The sequence below is a fragment of the Procambarus clarkii genome, chromosome 7 (genome assembly GCF_040958095.1).
Source record: "Procambarus clarkii isolate CNS0578487 chromosome 7, FALCON_Pclarkii_2.0, whole genome shotgun sequence".
NCBI classification, from domain to species: Eukaryota; Metazoa; Arthropoda; class Malacostraca; order Decapoda; family Cambaridae; genus Procambarus; species Procambarus clarkii.
The window spans coordinates 10363909-10378929 of NC_091156.1; the positions used below are offsets into that span (position 1 = coordinate 10363909).

The following is a 15021-nucleotide window of genomic DNA, read 5'->3' on the forward strand; positions in this document are numbered from 1 at the left end:
CACAGCACACAACACATGCACTGTACACACACAGCACACAACACATGCACTGTACACACACAGCACACAACACATGCACTGTACACACACAGCACACAACACATGCACTGTACACACACAGCACACAACACATGCACTGTACACACACAGCACACAACACATGCACTGTACACACACAGCACACAACACATGCACTGTACACACACAGCACACAACACATGCACTGTACACACACAGCACACAACACATGCACTGTACACACACAGCACACAACACATGCACTGTACACACACAGCACACAACACATGCACTGTACACACACAGCACACAACACATGCACTGTACACACACAGCACACAACACATGCACTGTACACACACAGCACACAACACATGCACTGTACACACACAGCACACAACACATGCACTGTACACACACAGCACACAACACATGCACTGTACACACACAGCACACAACACATGCACTGTACACACACAGCACACAACACATGCACTGTACACACACAGCACACAACACATGCACTGTACACACACAGCACACAACACATGCACTGTACACACACAGCACACAACACATGCACTGTACACACACAGCACACAACACATGCACTGTACACACACAGCACACAACACATGCACTGTACACACACAGCACACAACACATGCACTGTACACACACAGCACACAACACATGCACTGTACACACACAGCACACAACACATGCACTGTACACACACAGCACACAACACATGCACTGTACATGCACTATGCTCGGAGCTCCTAAACGTTACAAATGAGGTGGTAGAGGTACTGGGATTAAAAATAGAGAAAATAAATTTAGTGATTATACTAATATACAAACCGCCAGATGCAATGGCTGAGGAATTCACAGAACAGATAAGCAAAATAGAGAATAGCCTTGATAATTTGGAGAACCCGATACCTGATATTATTTTCCTAGGTGACTTCAACTTGCCTAGTCTCAGGTGGAAAATAGCAAACAATAATATTATACCAGGAAATCTATCAGGACCTAACCAACCACAGATTAGAGAACTACTTAGATTCTGTGACAAATTTTCACTCAATCAGCAGATATCGGAGCCAACGAGAAATGAAAATATTCTAGATCTGGTCTTTACGAACAATGAAGACATTATCAGAGACATTACGATATCAGATACCACATACTCAGATCACAAACTCATTGAAGTGCAAACGACCATCAATACTCAGAATAGACCTAAAACGTTGATAAAGCGAGAGGGGCTATTCAGTAAATTCAATTTTAATAATAAAAGGATAGACTGGGAGATAATAAACAGGGAACTTACAAACATTCCATGGGGAACTGTTCTAAATAATACAAGTCCTACAGAAGGAATAGAAAAACTTACTTCAGAAGCGTATCAAGTCTGTCTGAAACATGTTCCTTTGAGGAAAGCCAGAAAGAGATCTAACGTAGAAAGAGAACGCAGACGACACTATAAACGCAGGAAAAAAATAACGGAACTGCTTATGCAGACACGAATTTCCCGTCAAAGAAGGAATAATTTAAATAGGGAGATTGAAGAAATCGAGCGGAAATTGAAACACTCATATGAAACTGAAGAAAGGCAGTTAGAACAGAAAGCAATTCAGGAAATAAAGAAAAATCCAAAATATTTTTTCTCATATGCGAAATCAAAAGCAAAAACCACTGCCAGTATTGGACCTATTCGTACAAGTGAAGGTTCATACACGGAGGATGACAAAGAAATTAGTGAAATCCTAAAAAAGCAGTATGAGGACATGTTTAGCACTCCAATAAACAACATGAAGGTGGAAGATCCAGACAATTTCTTTATGCGGGATATTCAAACCCCGGTAAATATAACTGATATAAACACGAGCGCACTAAATTTTGAAAAAGAAATTGAAAACATGCCCATGCACTCGGCCCCAGGTCCAGACTCATGGAATTCAATATTTATAAAGAAATGCAAAGTGCCGGTAGCACAGGCACTCAGTATAGTGTCGAGGAAGAGCTTGGACACGGGGGAGATACCAGATGCACTTAAAGTAGCAGACATAGCCCCTCTACACAAGGGAGGGAGCAAAGCATTGGCAAAAAATTATAGACCAGTTGCACTAACATCGCACATCATAAAAGTATTTGAGAGAGTGATTAGGAGTCAGGTCACCAATTTCATGGAGACCAATGACCTTCATAACCCAGGCCAACATGGATTTCGAGCGGGAAGATCGTGCCTCTCACAGCTACTTGAGCACTACGACAAAGTCACTGAGGCATTAGAAGAGAAACAGAATGCTGATGTGATATACACGGACTTCGCAAAGGCCTTCGATAAATGTGACCATGGCGTGATAGCACACAAAATGAAGTCAATGGGAATAACCGGTAAAGTAGGACGCTGGATACTCAGTTTTCTGTCAAACAGGACTCAGCGAGTAACTGTCAACCATATAAAATCTAGTCCAAGTGCAGTGAAAAGCTCTGTACCTCAGGGTACAGTCCTTGCACCACTGCTTTTCCTTATTCTCATATCAGATATAGACAAAAATACAAGTCACAGCTTCGTATCATCCTTTGCAGATGACACAAAAATCAGTATGAAAATTACCTCGGCTGAGGACATTGAAAAACTTCAAGCTGATATTAATAAAGTTTTCGACTGGGCATCAGAAAATAACATGATGTTTAACAGTGATAAATTCCAGGTACTCAGGTACGGTAAAAATGAGGACCTTAAACATAATACAGAGTACAAAACACAATCAAATGTACCCATAGTAGGAAAACAGCATGTAAAGGATTTGGGAATAATAATGTCTGACGACCTAACGTTTAAGGAGCATAACCAAGCAAATATTGCGACAGCCAGAAAAATGATAGGATGGATTACGAGAACTTTCAAATCCAGGGATCCCATCACAATGGTTGTACTCTTCAAGGCACTTGTGTTGTCCCGTTTTGAGTACTGCTCAGTACTCACTTCCCCCTTCAAAGCAGGAGAGATTGCTGAAATAGAGGGAATACAGAGAACATATACGGCACGCATAGACGCAATAAAGCACCTAAATTATTGGGATCGTCTCAAAGCCCTCCAAATGTACTCACTAGAAAGAAGACGAGAGAGATATCAAATAATATACACCTGGAAGATACTGGAGGGCCAAGTACCAAATCTACACAGTAAAATAACAACGTACTGGAGTGAACGACATGGAAGAAAATGTAGAATAGAACCAATGAAGAGCAGAGGTGCCATAGGCACAATCAGAGAACACTGTATAAACATCAGAGGTCCGCGGTTGTTCAACGTCCTCCCAGCAAGCATAAGAAATATTGCCGGAACAACCGTGGACATTTTCAAGAGGAAACTAGATTTATTCCTCCAAGGAGTGCCGGACCAACCGGGCTGTGGTGGGTATGTGGGCCTGCGGGCCGCTCCAAGCAACAGCCTAGTGGACCAAACTCTCAGAAGTCGAGCCTGGCCTCGGGCCGGGCTTGGGGAGTAGACGAACTCCCAGAACCCCATCAACCAGGTATCAACCAGGTACACACACAGCACACAACACATGCACTGTACACACACAGTACACAACACATGCACTGTACACATACAGTACACAACACATACACTGTACACATACAGTACGCAACATACACTGTACACATACAGTACGCAACATACACTGTACACATACAGTACACAACACATACAGTACACAACACATACAGTACACAACACATACAGTACACTACACATACAGTACACAACACATACAGTACACAACACATACAGTGTAAACAGTGATGATGATGTAAACCACGGCCTGCAATAGCGTCAATGACTCGACTTATGACGAGGGGTCACTAAGTGATCAATGTCCGCCCTCATTATAACGCACAGGATGAGGTGGAGAGGTGTTGGTATGGGTGGAGCAGCAGCCCTGACACCCACACCCACCACTCCTGACACTCGCCATCACATCACCTCCCACAAACAAACCTCGCTAACCCAATTCATCAACACCTAACCAACACTCACGTCTCTCCCCTTTGGACTGAACACATACACACACACACACACTAGAACCTCGCGTACACACCCGTTATTCCACACACACACTTGACAGCTAGATGTGTTACCCAAACAAACCAAACACTACGCAACTCGTCCCTAACGCACCTTGCAGCACACTGGGTGGTGGTGGGTTGCAACTCACAACTGGCAACATATCTTGTTTACGTCTTGCCCGCCAGCTGGTCTCACAGTCGCAGTCGCTGGCCAACAGATGGTGCTGCCTCACCTCCCTCCCGGCGGTAAATTCAAACCACATGAGTAAAGAAAAAAAATCAAAATGTTTATTTAGGTAAGGTACATACATAAAAGAGATTTTACAAAGAGTGATGGATTTATAGTTAGGGCTAGTACATACAATGCTTAAAGCCACTATTACGCAAAGCGTTTCGGGCATGAGTATATATAGTAAAGGACACTATATACATTATATTATGCAACTGAAAACTCCACACTCCAGAAGTGACTCGAACCCAGACAGCCAGGGGCACTATGCAACTGGTGTAACTGGTACCTTAACCACTTGACCAACCGTGACCGTACAAAAGTTAGATATGTTAGATATGTAACCATTAGATATGTTAGATATTGTCACAACACATTCTTTCATGTGTATTATACATATATAAAACGCTGAACTGTAATGCCAATCTTGACCTCAAAAGCATCATTGAAGGTTGTAACAGAACCCATGAGCACCACACCAGAAACAAATACAGTTTTCATATTCCAAGAGTACGACTTAATCAAACTAGAAATGCTCTACAAATCAAGGGACCCAGAGTGTGGAATGACCTTCCCAATCATGTTAAAGACTGTACCTCTCTCAACCAGTTTAAGATAAAAACTAAGCACTACCTAATAAATTCCCTGTAACCTACCTTACCCCTATATTGTCAACCCATGTCTGTTTTTTTAAACAACGCTGTTTGTCGACCTAATTGTATTTGTGCTGCTTTTTCTGCCATGTTCCTCCCTTTTTTTTTATTTGTTCTCAACACATTTTATACTTTAATCTTTTATATATATATATATATACACATACATACATACATACATACATACATACATACATACATACATACATACTTGAAATAGTAAACAAGTAATTATCAAAATTCTTTAAGGCTCGCAGCACTTTCCGAAAAGAATGAAATCCGTTCGTGTTCTCCACTCCGGCAAATCCGCATTCAAGCGTGGAACGTACACAGACCGTGGCAAACGTTGACAACTTGAGATAAAGAAGCTGTAAAGCATACCCGTTTAAACCAATTACCAGCAACTGAAGAGAGGAAAATGAACCCAAAGTGAGCATTAACATAAGTACAAGACTCAGTTTGTTGGAATTAGGTGATGGGAAGTGATAATGAGCCGAGGCTGCTGTATACAGGGCCTAGCGTCAACCTTCACCTATAAGAGTGTTACTTTGCCTTCCTGGCTTGGTGCCGTCTTTTGATAATTACTTACTTCACCTATAAGATGCTTTCCATAAATTTAGGAATCTAACTTGTCCATAAAATTCAGAACATTGCTATATGTATGGATACAAGGCACAATTTATACGAGATTTTATATTTGGAAGGACATTTAAATACAGGCAATTACAAACAGAAAATGGATGGCTCATAATCATATTTATGTGTATGGCTAGCAGCAAATTCTTGTTTATTTCAATATACTGTACAGTACATGTAACATTATTTTATTTGGGAAGAAACAACATTCGTACACTGGAACTGATATGACTTAGGGTAGCAGCGCATCATGCATGTACCTGTTCTTGTTCATACTTAGGTGAGGCAACTTCAATATTGTTTCTTCACAATTTAATTTTTTTTATATATAGAAATTAAAATAATAGAGGCCAGCCTGTATGCACAGTCATGAGTCATCTACTTACTGTCAGCTTTCAATCATTCTTTTGTTAATGCCTTGTTGATTAAAACTGTTTATTCATGTTAATAGTATGTTATCAGTACAATAACATAAATAGAATCTTTAGTTTGATTATATCTAGTCTTTGAAGGTGAAAACCATTGTGAACACAACTACAGTAAGCCACCCAAATATTTTAATACATACTGGGTAGCAGATGGGGGGACAAATCTGTGGCTTCCAACACCTTTTTTTGTTACTTGACCTTAAATATTCAGTTTTAATACATATGAACATACATATGTATATATGCATGTTATATATATATGTATAACATACATATGTATATATGCATGTTATACATATACACATATTTTATTTATTTATTTATTTATACAAGAGTTCTTACATTCTTGTACAGTCACTACTAGTACGCATAGCGTTTTGGGCAAGTCCTTAATCCTATGTTCCTTGGAATACAACCCTGCGAAAAATCGTTTAACAACCAGGTACCCATTTTACTGTTGAGTTAAACAGAGGCTACAGTTAAGGATTTGCGCCCAGTAAATCCTCCCCGGCCAGGATACGAACGCAGGACAAAGCGCTTGCGAAATGCCAGGCAAGCATCTTAACTACTACACCACGGGGACTTGATACATTCATATACATGCATGTATAACTGTTGTATACTAAATTTAATAATAATTTGCCAAAAACTGATCATCATGTAGCTGCTGTATATGTGCTCAAGGACATTATACATTGTGCTTATTAATTATACTGTATAATATTCTCAATTAATTATATTTTTAAGGACATTACAATATGTTGTGTTTACACTATCATGCATAGATTTTATGAAGCCCAGATTATGTATAGTATCATAATCCTGAACTTCAATAAATTTTAACTGATTTTAATTTAAACAGTTAATAATATTTTATGATTTTAATATTGGCCAATAATTTAAATATAATACATATAAATTTTGTTTGTGAAATAGATCTCACACAAATATTTATGCTGTCTTGTGTACAATGTGCTTTGTACCCAATGGAAGAGTTGAGGTGATAAAGAGGCAATTTGCTGATATGCCACAATACTGAGGCTATATTTATTTATTTATTTATTTATACAAGAATTCTTACATTTATATATACAAGAGTTCTTACATTCTTGTACAGCCACTAGCATGCATACCTTGTAACATTTAAAAGTTTACTCCAAACAGCTAAATTTATTCAAATCAAAATATAATTTTCATTCAGTTGGTTTATTTTTATTCTAATACTGTATTATCCTTTGCTATAGGGTTGGCGGAATAGAGATCATCGGCGTCGTTCTACCAGGAGATGAGATTCTAAAGTTCAACCCAGACAGGAACAAGGAGCGCATCTTTATAGGGCCAGGTCTCCGGTGGGAAGATAATGTCGTCCGTGCAACAAAGCCAGGGCTTTTGAAGAAGACACCTAGGAAATTGTATTATGTAGACACACACCAGAAACGTTATATTCCTCAAAGAAGAGAGTTTGTAATTGGGATAGTTTTAAAAAAGAAAGGAGATAATTATGCCATAGATATAGGAGGAAGTGAAAAAGCAACTATATCTTATTTGTCATTTGAAAATGCTTCCAAAAAAACAAGGAAAGAAATGAAACCTGGAGATCTTATTTATGGACAGCTAATTGTGGCTAACAAGGATATGGAACCTGAGTTAGTATGTATTGACATGTATGATCGTGCAGTTGGAATGGGATCTCTACCTGAGGATGGCCTCATGTTCAGTATTCCATTGCATATTGCCCGGTCGATTGTTGATCCAGAAAATCCATTTCTTTTGACTATCAGCAGGAAGGTTAAGTACACAATAGTCGTGGGTTTCAATGGACGTGTGTGGGTGAAGGCTAAAAAGCAGAGTGATATGGTGGCTATCATGAACTGCATTTTGATGTTAGATGTCATGACCATACAGGAAGCAACTGAAAATGTCTTTAGATATTTTGAATCCTTTTCAAAGTGTGAACCTGAGGCGTTGATGTGCTAGTTATTGTATGGTAAGTTGTGTTGTAAATTTAGGTTTTTTATGCTGAATTGTAAACTGAGAAAACATAACAATTCTGATTATGCTTGTACCTGTTTTGGTATTTTAAATATAAGAAAGTGCCACTTTTTATGTTTACATCTGGTATGACACTATATGAATGCATCCTTTCATACAAGGCCTTAGCACCTTAATTTTTATATAATGAACTTTTAGTAGTTTTCTATCAAACTCGTGTACTGAACAAAAAATATTTACAGTAAGAAAATTATGAACTCGTTTCTTAACAGTGTTTTAACGGATAGTATTTTTTGTTATTTGTATGAGAAAAGCAAGCAAGATAGCAAGCTTTGTGATTGCCCCCACCCTTCCCCTCTCCCACCAAAACGGAAGCAAAAGTTGTCATGTCGTGTGCAAAATAGTAAGAATAAATGAAGAATTAGTACTGTATAGTATAACCACTGTTCTCCCATTATAACAAATATCTTTAATTTGGCAAGATTTGCATTAAGAATTACTGTAAAATATGTTCTGTATATAAAATTTGTACAAAATTCCCTGTGCGCTTCATTTTGTTATCTATACTGTGATTACCGGGTATGTTTTAAAATGGTTTCATTACCACATACTGTACTTGTACAGTATTTATCTTTTCATATTCTGCGGCAATAAACAGCCATTTTCACTATCATTTTAATTTATATTTTATAACAGACTTCTGTAAATGAATCTTCATATTTCACTTTTTTCTTGCGTATAATGTATAATGCTGTTTATGCTGACCAGATATGTTAAGTTGAACTCTAATCCATAATTCTTCATTTCTGCAATATTGTATCTTATTCTTTAATTCAAGTATGTATGCCTATTTTGCTTAAAATATAAATACAATATTGTATCGGCTGTGTTACTAAATCGAACGTGTTATTCATTAGTGTATTCAAATCTTGCCATTAACAAAATAAAAATTTTTGAGTAAATTGTTTTGTAAACTTTTAGCCCATGAACTGCATACATATTTATATTTTCATTATGATTCTCTGTACATGTCACTAAATTTTTCATTGAGGCTATTCCATTAATCTTTACATTAATCAAATCTTAAACCTCAGAACCTCAATACATCAACACAACCAAATCAAACCACCAAAACACAAATCTTCAACAATCCTCATTAAATGCTAAGCCTGGACAGTTTTAACAAACTTGAAAACTTTTTAAAACCTCATCACTTAAACACCTCTTTAAAACCTCACCAACTACCTCTGCAGTCCCTGTGGCACAGTGGTAACACACTTGTCCTGTGCTGCTTCGTGAACGATTTGGCCTCAGTATAGACCAGATACTCCACAGCAAAGAAGTAACTCCTCGCAGCAAAGGAAAAGATTTACTTTCTGGGTAGAACACCAACCTGGGGAGGATTGACTAGGTGCTATTCCTCAACTGTACGCCGGTGTTCACCCAGCAGTGAATCTTTACCTGTTTGTTAAATGATTTGGTGGGTCGTATTCCGGGAAAAATTAAGATTAAGGACCTGCCCAAACGTTTGTGTTAGTGGCTTTGCAAAGATGTAAGAACTTCTGTGTATATATATAAAAAGAAAACATAAAATCTCATATCCTTATCTTTATCAAATTGCCTCAACATAAAACAACCAAAATCCTCATCACATCAACACAAAACAGCAACCTAAGCTCTCAACATACTTCAACAAACTACGTGCTGTTCAGTGGGAATGAGCGCAGTATGTCTTGCTGTTGGGAAATGTTCCCAGAGTATTTGATTACAGTATTCACTTGTTAAAAGAGCCAGTCACAGAAATAGGAGACTAGCCTGCATAAAGGGCATGGTAAGGCCCTGGCACGGAGATCAGCCAGATCTATGGATGTGTACCAGATTGATTGATTAAAGATTAAGCCACCCAAAACGTGGCACAGGCATAAATAGCTCGTAAGATGTGTACCAACCTTGATCACCCGTTTATACCTAGAGAACTGGGGAAGGCCTGTCACTTTCCCGGCCGAGTGCAGACTGTATCCTGAACAAATAACTCCTGTAGGTACCAAGAAGCAATGCAGTCCCACCTACTTGTCTGTTTCAGAACAGGCTGGTTCTTAGGTATCTTTCCAAACATGTGGGAATGTTTTCCATTCTCCCATTACTCGAGTCTGGGCAGGATTTGTCTGCCCCAAGTTCTTACAGACCCAATCAGTCTGCTTCTGTGTCTCAGGAAATTGATGGAAACCTTTGTTTACCACCAGCTGCACTGATGATGTGACCCTCTTATAGGTAAGCACCACTCTACAGTAAGCAAAATGCCATCTACAAGTAGCGATGACTAAGTTCCTTGCTTGTGTAATGAGGAAGGGACTCCATCAACCCGGAGAAGAGTTGTGTAGTTTGTTTTTCCAGGACCCAGTTCATAACTAGTATCATGGTCTATCAGTCACCACGGTGCACAAGTGGTTGCGCATGGTACTCAATGGTCTACATGTGACAAAAAAAAACGCACCCCATGTGCGGAGCTGCTAGACAACTCCAAGGAATACATTTTTCATAGACGCTTCCAGCACAGGTGTAGGAACGGTGATATGCAGAGCATGGTAGTGAGTCTAGTCAATGGCGTATGACTGTCTGAAGTTGAATGATACTTAGACCAAATACTCCACAGCAAAGAAGTAACTCCTCGCAGCAAAGGAAAAGATTTACTTTCTGGGTAGAACACCAACCATCGAGTTCTCTAAGCACTGTTGAAAATGTCAATCTCAGAATCCTGCGATACGTTCTGTATCCACGAATTTCAGTATCGCGTGGAGTATATAAAGGGAGTAAATAATCTATGTGCAGATTGGCTTAGTAGGCCACGTGTTGGTGCTGGGGGAAAAGAGTCCAAAGAGGGTTGACACCTCGAGACCCGACTACATGGGTAACAGTGTGGTACGGACTGAAGTAGGACATGGAAGGGGGTTGGGAGGCGTTGAGCCGACCTGCAGATCGGCTGCTCACAAACGTAATACCCGGCTGTGACACAGATTGATGAAGATTAAGCCACCCAAAAGGTGGCACGGGCATGAATAGCCCGTAAGTGGTGGCCCTTTTGAGCCATTACCAGTGTCAATAGATGATACTGGAGATCTATGGAGGTGCGACTGCACCCTGCGTGACGGGAGATGTCTCTCGTGTGAGACACAGATTGATTGATTGATAAAGATTAAGTCACCCAAGAGGTGGCACGGGCATGAATAGCCCGTATGTGGTACAATTTGTTGTTCAGTAAATCTATTTAGTGTTCTGAGTCGCATTTAATCATCAGGCTGCTATCGCGGGGGAGGATACTGCTTGACAGTATTTATGCGGGAGTCCAGCTGCTGGATACCTTTTTTGACCAGAAGAGTGGCTGTGTTGATGGCTTTAGGGTAGTTATTGTAAGATTCGGGAACTCTTAAAAGCTCTTCTGAGGTCGTTGGTTGCTTCACATTCCAGGAGATAGTAAAGTAATGGCTTTTCTGTGACAGTTTAGCAGAAGATGCATTCCCTCTGTCGGGGTTCACCAATCTCCCAGTTGCATCTGTAACCTAGATGTAGTCTATATAACCGAACTGCTATTTCCCTGTGGATTCCTTTTGGGATATTTAACCTTTCTGATTTGGCTGCCTGAAGATACCATGTTGCAGAGGGCGAACCTTCAGCTACTCTCTGGTGTTGATAGGCTTTGTTGAGGTGTGAGAGCTTTTTGGTGATGATGTTCTTTATGTTCTCTAGGCTGGGTTGAATTGTTTTATGTACCACTGGATGACGAATTGCCAATTTAGCAATTTCATCGGCTTTCTCATATATTGGGATTCCAATATGGGATGGGATCCATCCTTTATTGTACTTGTTTTATCACCTGACCCCGTACTCGTATAAATTAACGAGTTCTGTAATTTCTTTTTACTTGAGAATGAACCATGGAGGTTCGAAACGTTGTGCGATTTTGTAATTAGTGTAATATATTCTTCAGTTATTCAATTCTTTTCTTCACCCAAAAAACCCATGCCTTTTTGTAACACGGGGGGGGGGGGGGGTATTCGTTCTTTACTTCGTAACTTCGTTCTCTCTCTACCCCTCTCTTTACCCGTATTCTCCTTTAAATCTCCATACCAAGGGACTCCAAAACTATTACTTGAGCCGAACCCCATGCCACGTGGTCTTAATTAAGACGATTGACCGACTTAAGATTCTACAACCCGTATGACGTGAAACAGTCCAATTATCAATTAACAGCTAGCATAAACTTAAGTATAACTTGCCATCCTCGGGGCGAAAGCAGAATGTCCAGCTTACAGCATGTTAAAGCTTAATATATAAATATATGACAGGGTCCAGCTTATTTAAGAAATATATATCAATTAAGCCCTGACTGGATTTTTAGATCAATTTACTCATGCAAACCTACAATAACAATAACGAACTGAGTATCTACACCAGATGTATATAAGAAAAACAAAAAGAAAACGGAAAAACAGCAATAGAGGCGGTAAAGTAGTGAAGAGATAGATGACGAGAAATATGAACTTTGTCTAAGGAGTAGGTAGAAAGACGGAACTGAAAAAAATATAACCAAAGAAAAGGAAGAAAACAAACCATAAAAGTTACACACACACACACACACACACACACACACACACACACACACACACACACACACACACACACACACACACACACACACACACACACACACACACACACATACACACACACACACACGCAAAAGGGCGAAAAATGAATTAAAAGCGGAAGAAATACCGAGTACGACGATCGGGAAAATGGCCGAAGGTGCCGCAAGTGAAGGGGAAGGATCCGATTCATATAATATTATCAGGAAAATCATGAAAATATGTCAAAGAAGCGAAGGAGGAGAACAAAGGCAGAACTGGCCCCTGGGCGGGCGTTGGGGAAGGGGGTGGGCGGGAGCTCTTAAGGCTATAACAAGGCTAATTCTCGCCCCGCCCTGCCCTCAAACTCGCCGATGTGGCGTGTTCCTTTGCCGCCAACACAGCCAGTTTGGCGGGCTTTGTTAAAATTTCCTTCTTTTTTCCCTAACTTTTGTCTAATCCAGCTCTTTTTTTAGGCTGATTTTTTTTATCATAATACTCTAATTTTATTAATAGATCTCTCTCTCTCTCTCTCTCTCTCTCTCTCTCTCTCTCTCTCTCTCTCTCTCTCTCTCTCTCTCTCTCTCTCTCTCTCTCTCTCTCTCTCTCTCTCTCTCTCTCTCTTTGAGGGTCATATTGAGGATACTCAAATGTTGTTGAGTATCGTCAACGACATTAGTTAATACAAATTGATATTGAAATAAGTTTATTGAGGTCTAAATACACGCAAAGGGATGAGGTAGCTGAAGCTATTGTCACCCCGTTCAGTACAACGTGTTCATATATAAACATAGACACATTAATACAAATGGATTTCAATTTATTCATAAGCTGAAGTTACTAATAAATTAGTTCAATCTCGTTATAGGTTCCTCGGAACCTGTGTTTAGGATTCATGTAACAAATAATATTTTACAGTTTCCGTGTTATAGAGAATTCAGACGCTAAGTAGTACGTTCTTCTTTTGTTCTGGGTCGACTCACAATCTGGGATCCCGGGGTGCGAGTCCTCGACCTAGATTCACGAAGCTCCATGTATTTCTTCGTAAGCAGGTTTGCTACGAAGGTTCCTAAGTATGCCCTAAGAAGATGCTTGACGGAACACAAATGGTTGGCCCACGTTTCCTTCCTTCCCCCCCTCTCCCTAATGCCTCTGTTCACCTAGAAATAAATATAGGTACCTAGGAGTTTGTCAAATGTTGTGAGTCGCATCTTGAAGACTATGGTCATTAGATATGAGAACATCCATAAGCCTGCTTCCGAGAACGGGAGGGCGAAATATCCACGCATGATTGTTGTTGTTGTTATAGATTCAGCTATTCGGAACAAGTTCCAAGTAGCACGGGCTATGGTGAGCCCGTAGTGGACTTACCTGGCACATGAGCGGTGCTGACCCATGATTGTCGTCGTCCTTGTGGCTTCTAGCAATTGAAGAGGGAAGCAGCTCTTCGTCTGCTGTTGAGGATCGTCAGCTCGTGACAAAAATGTATTTTGGTGACGCCGCAACTATTGTTAATTACTTGGTTGAATAGATTCAAAATAACATAGCGATGGAGAGGATTTCGAGAAGCACAACTATTGGAACGCATTCCAAGCCAAGGTACAACTATTGGAACGCATTCCAAGCCAGGGTACAACTATTGGAACGCATTCCAAGCCAGGGTACAACTATTGGAACGCATTATAAGCCAGGGTACAACTATTGGAACGCATTCCTAGCCAAGGTACAACTATTGGAACCCATTCCTAGCCAAGGTACAACTATTGGAACGCATTCCTAGCCAAGGTACGACTATTAGAACGTATTCTTATCCAGCACTAGTGGTTGTGGAAATGATTCGAATTCCAAGATTCAATCTGAATAAAGTTTTTGATTAAAAATGGGGAGCAGGAGAGAGGGTGGGAGGGTAAGAGGGTGCTATGGGTAGGAGGGCGGGAAGGTGGAAGAGCGGAAAGCACATAATGTATGTACCTAGCTTGGCCACTTCGTCCACTATCTTACGTATCTCGTCCACAATTCCTGTCACAAAGTCCCTGGGAGTTTAGGCGTAATGAACAAACTGTTGTTGCTCCTGCTGCTGCTTCTGCTTCTGCTGCTGATGCGTTTGATTCTGCTGGCGGTTCTGCTGCTGAACACCCTGATATTGAGGAATTACCTCTGGGTAAGGGATGCCTCCCTACGGCCATATTTTATATCTTAATCGTCACCCGCATGTTTTATTGCTCGGCCGCGAAAGAAGGCGAAGGAGGATGAAGAGAGGGTAAAAGTAGAGGGAGAAGAGAGGGTAAAAGTAGAGGAAGAGAGGATAAAGAAAGAGAGGGAAGAGAGAGTACAGATCTGCACGAAACGTTATGCAT

At 40.2% G+C, this 15021-nt stretch overlaps 2 protein-coding genes across 3 annotated transcripts in view; one reads left to right on the forward strand and one right to left on the reverse strand.

The window, feature by feature from the left end:
- LOC123761340 (dynamin-binding protein) overlaps window positions 1-4324 on the reverse strand; it is a 63042-nt gene extending 58718 nt beyond the window's left edge. Inside the window, exon 1 of one of the 2 annotated variants that reach the window (XM_045747299.2) lies at window positions 4217-4324. The gene's annotated coding sequence lies outside the window, so the exon portion shown is untranslated. The other variant, XM_069312784.1, reaches the window with a different exon arrangement.
- Window positions 4325-5272: 948 nt separating this feature from the next.
- LOC123761339 (exosome complex component RRP40) lies at window positions 5273-9004 on the forward strand. Its single transcript, XM_045747298.2, has 2 exons — window positions 5273-5415; window positions 7295-9004. The coding sequence occupies exons 1-2, from the start codon at window positions 5405-5407 to the stop codon at window positions 8025-8027; spliced, it is 744 nt and encodes a 247-aa protein (XP_045603254.1). The 5' UTR covers window positions 5273-5404; the 3' UTR covers window positions 8028-9004.
- The last annotated feature ends 6017 nt before the right edge of the window (window positions 9005-15021 follow it).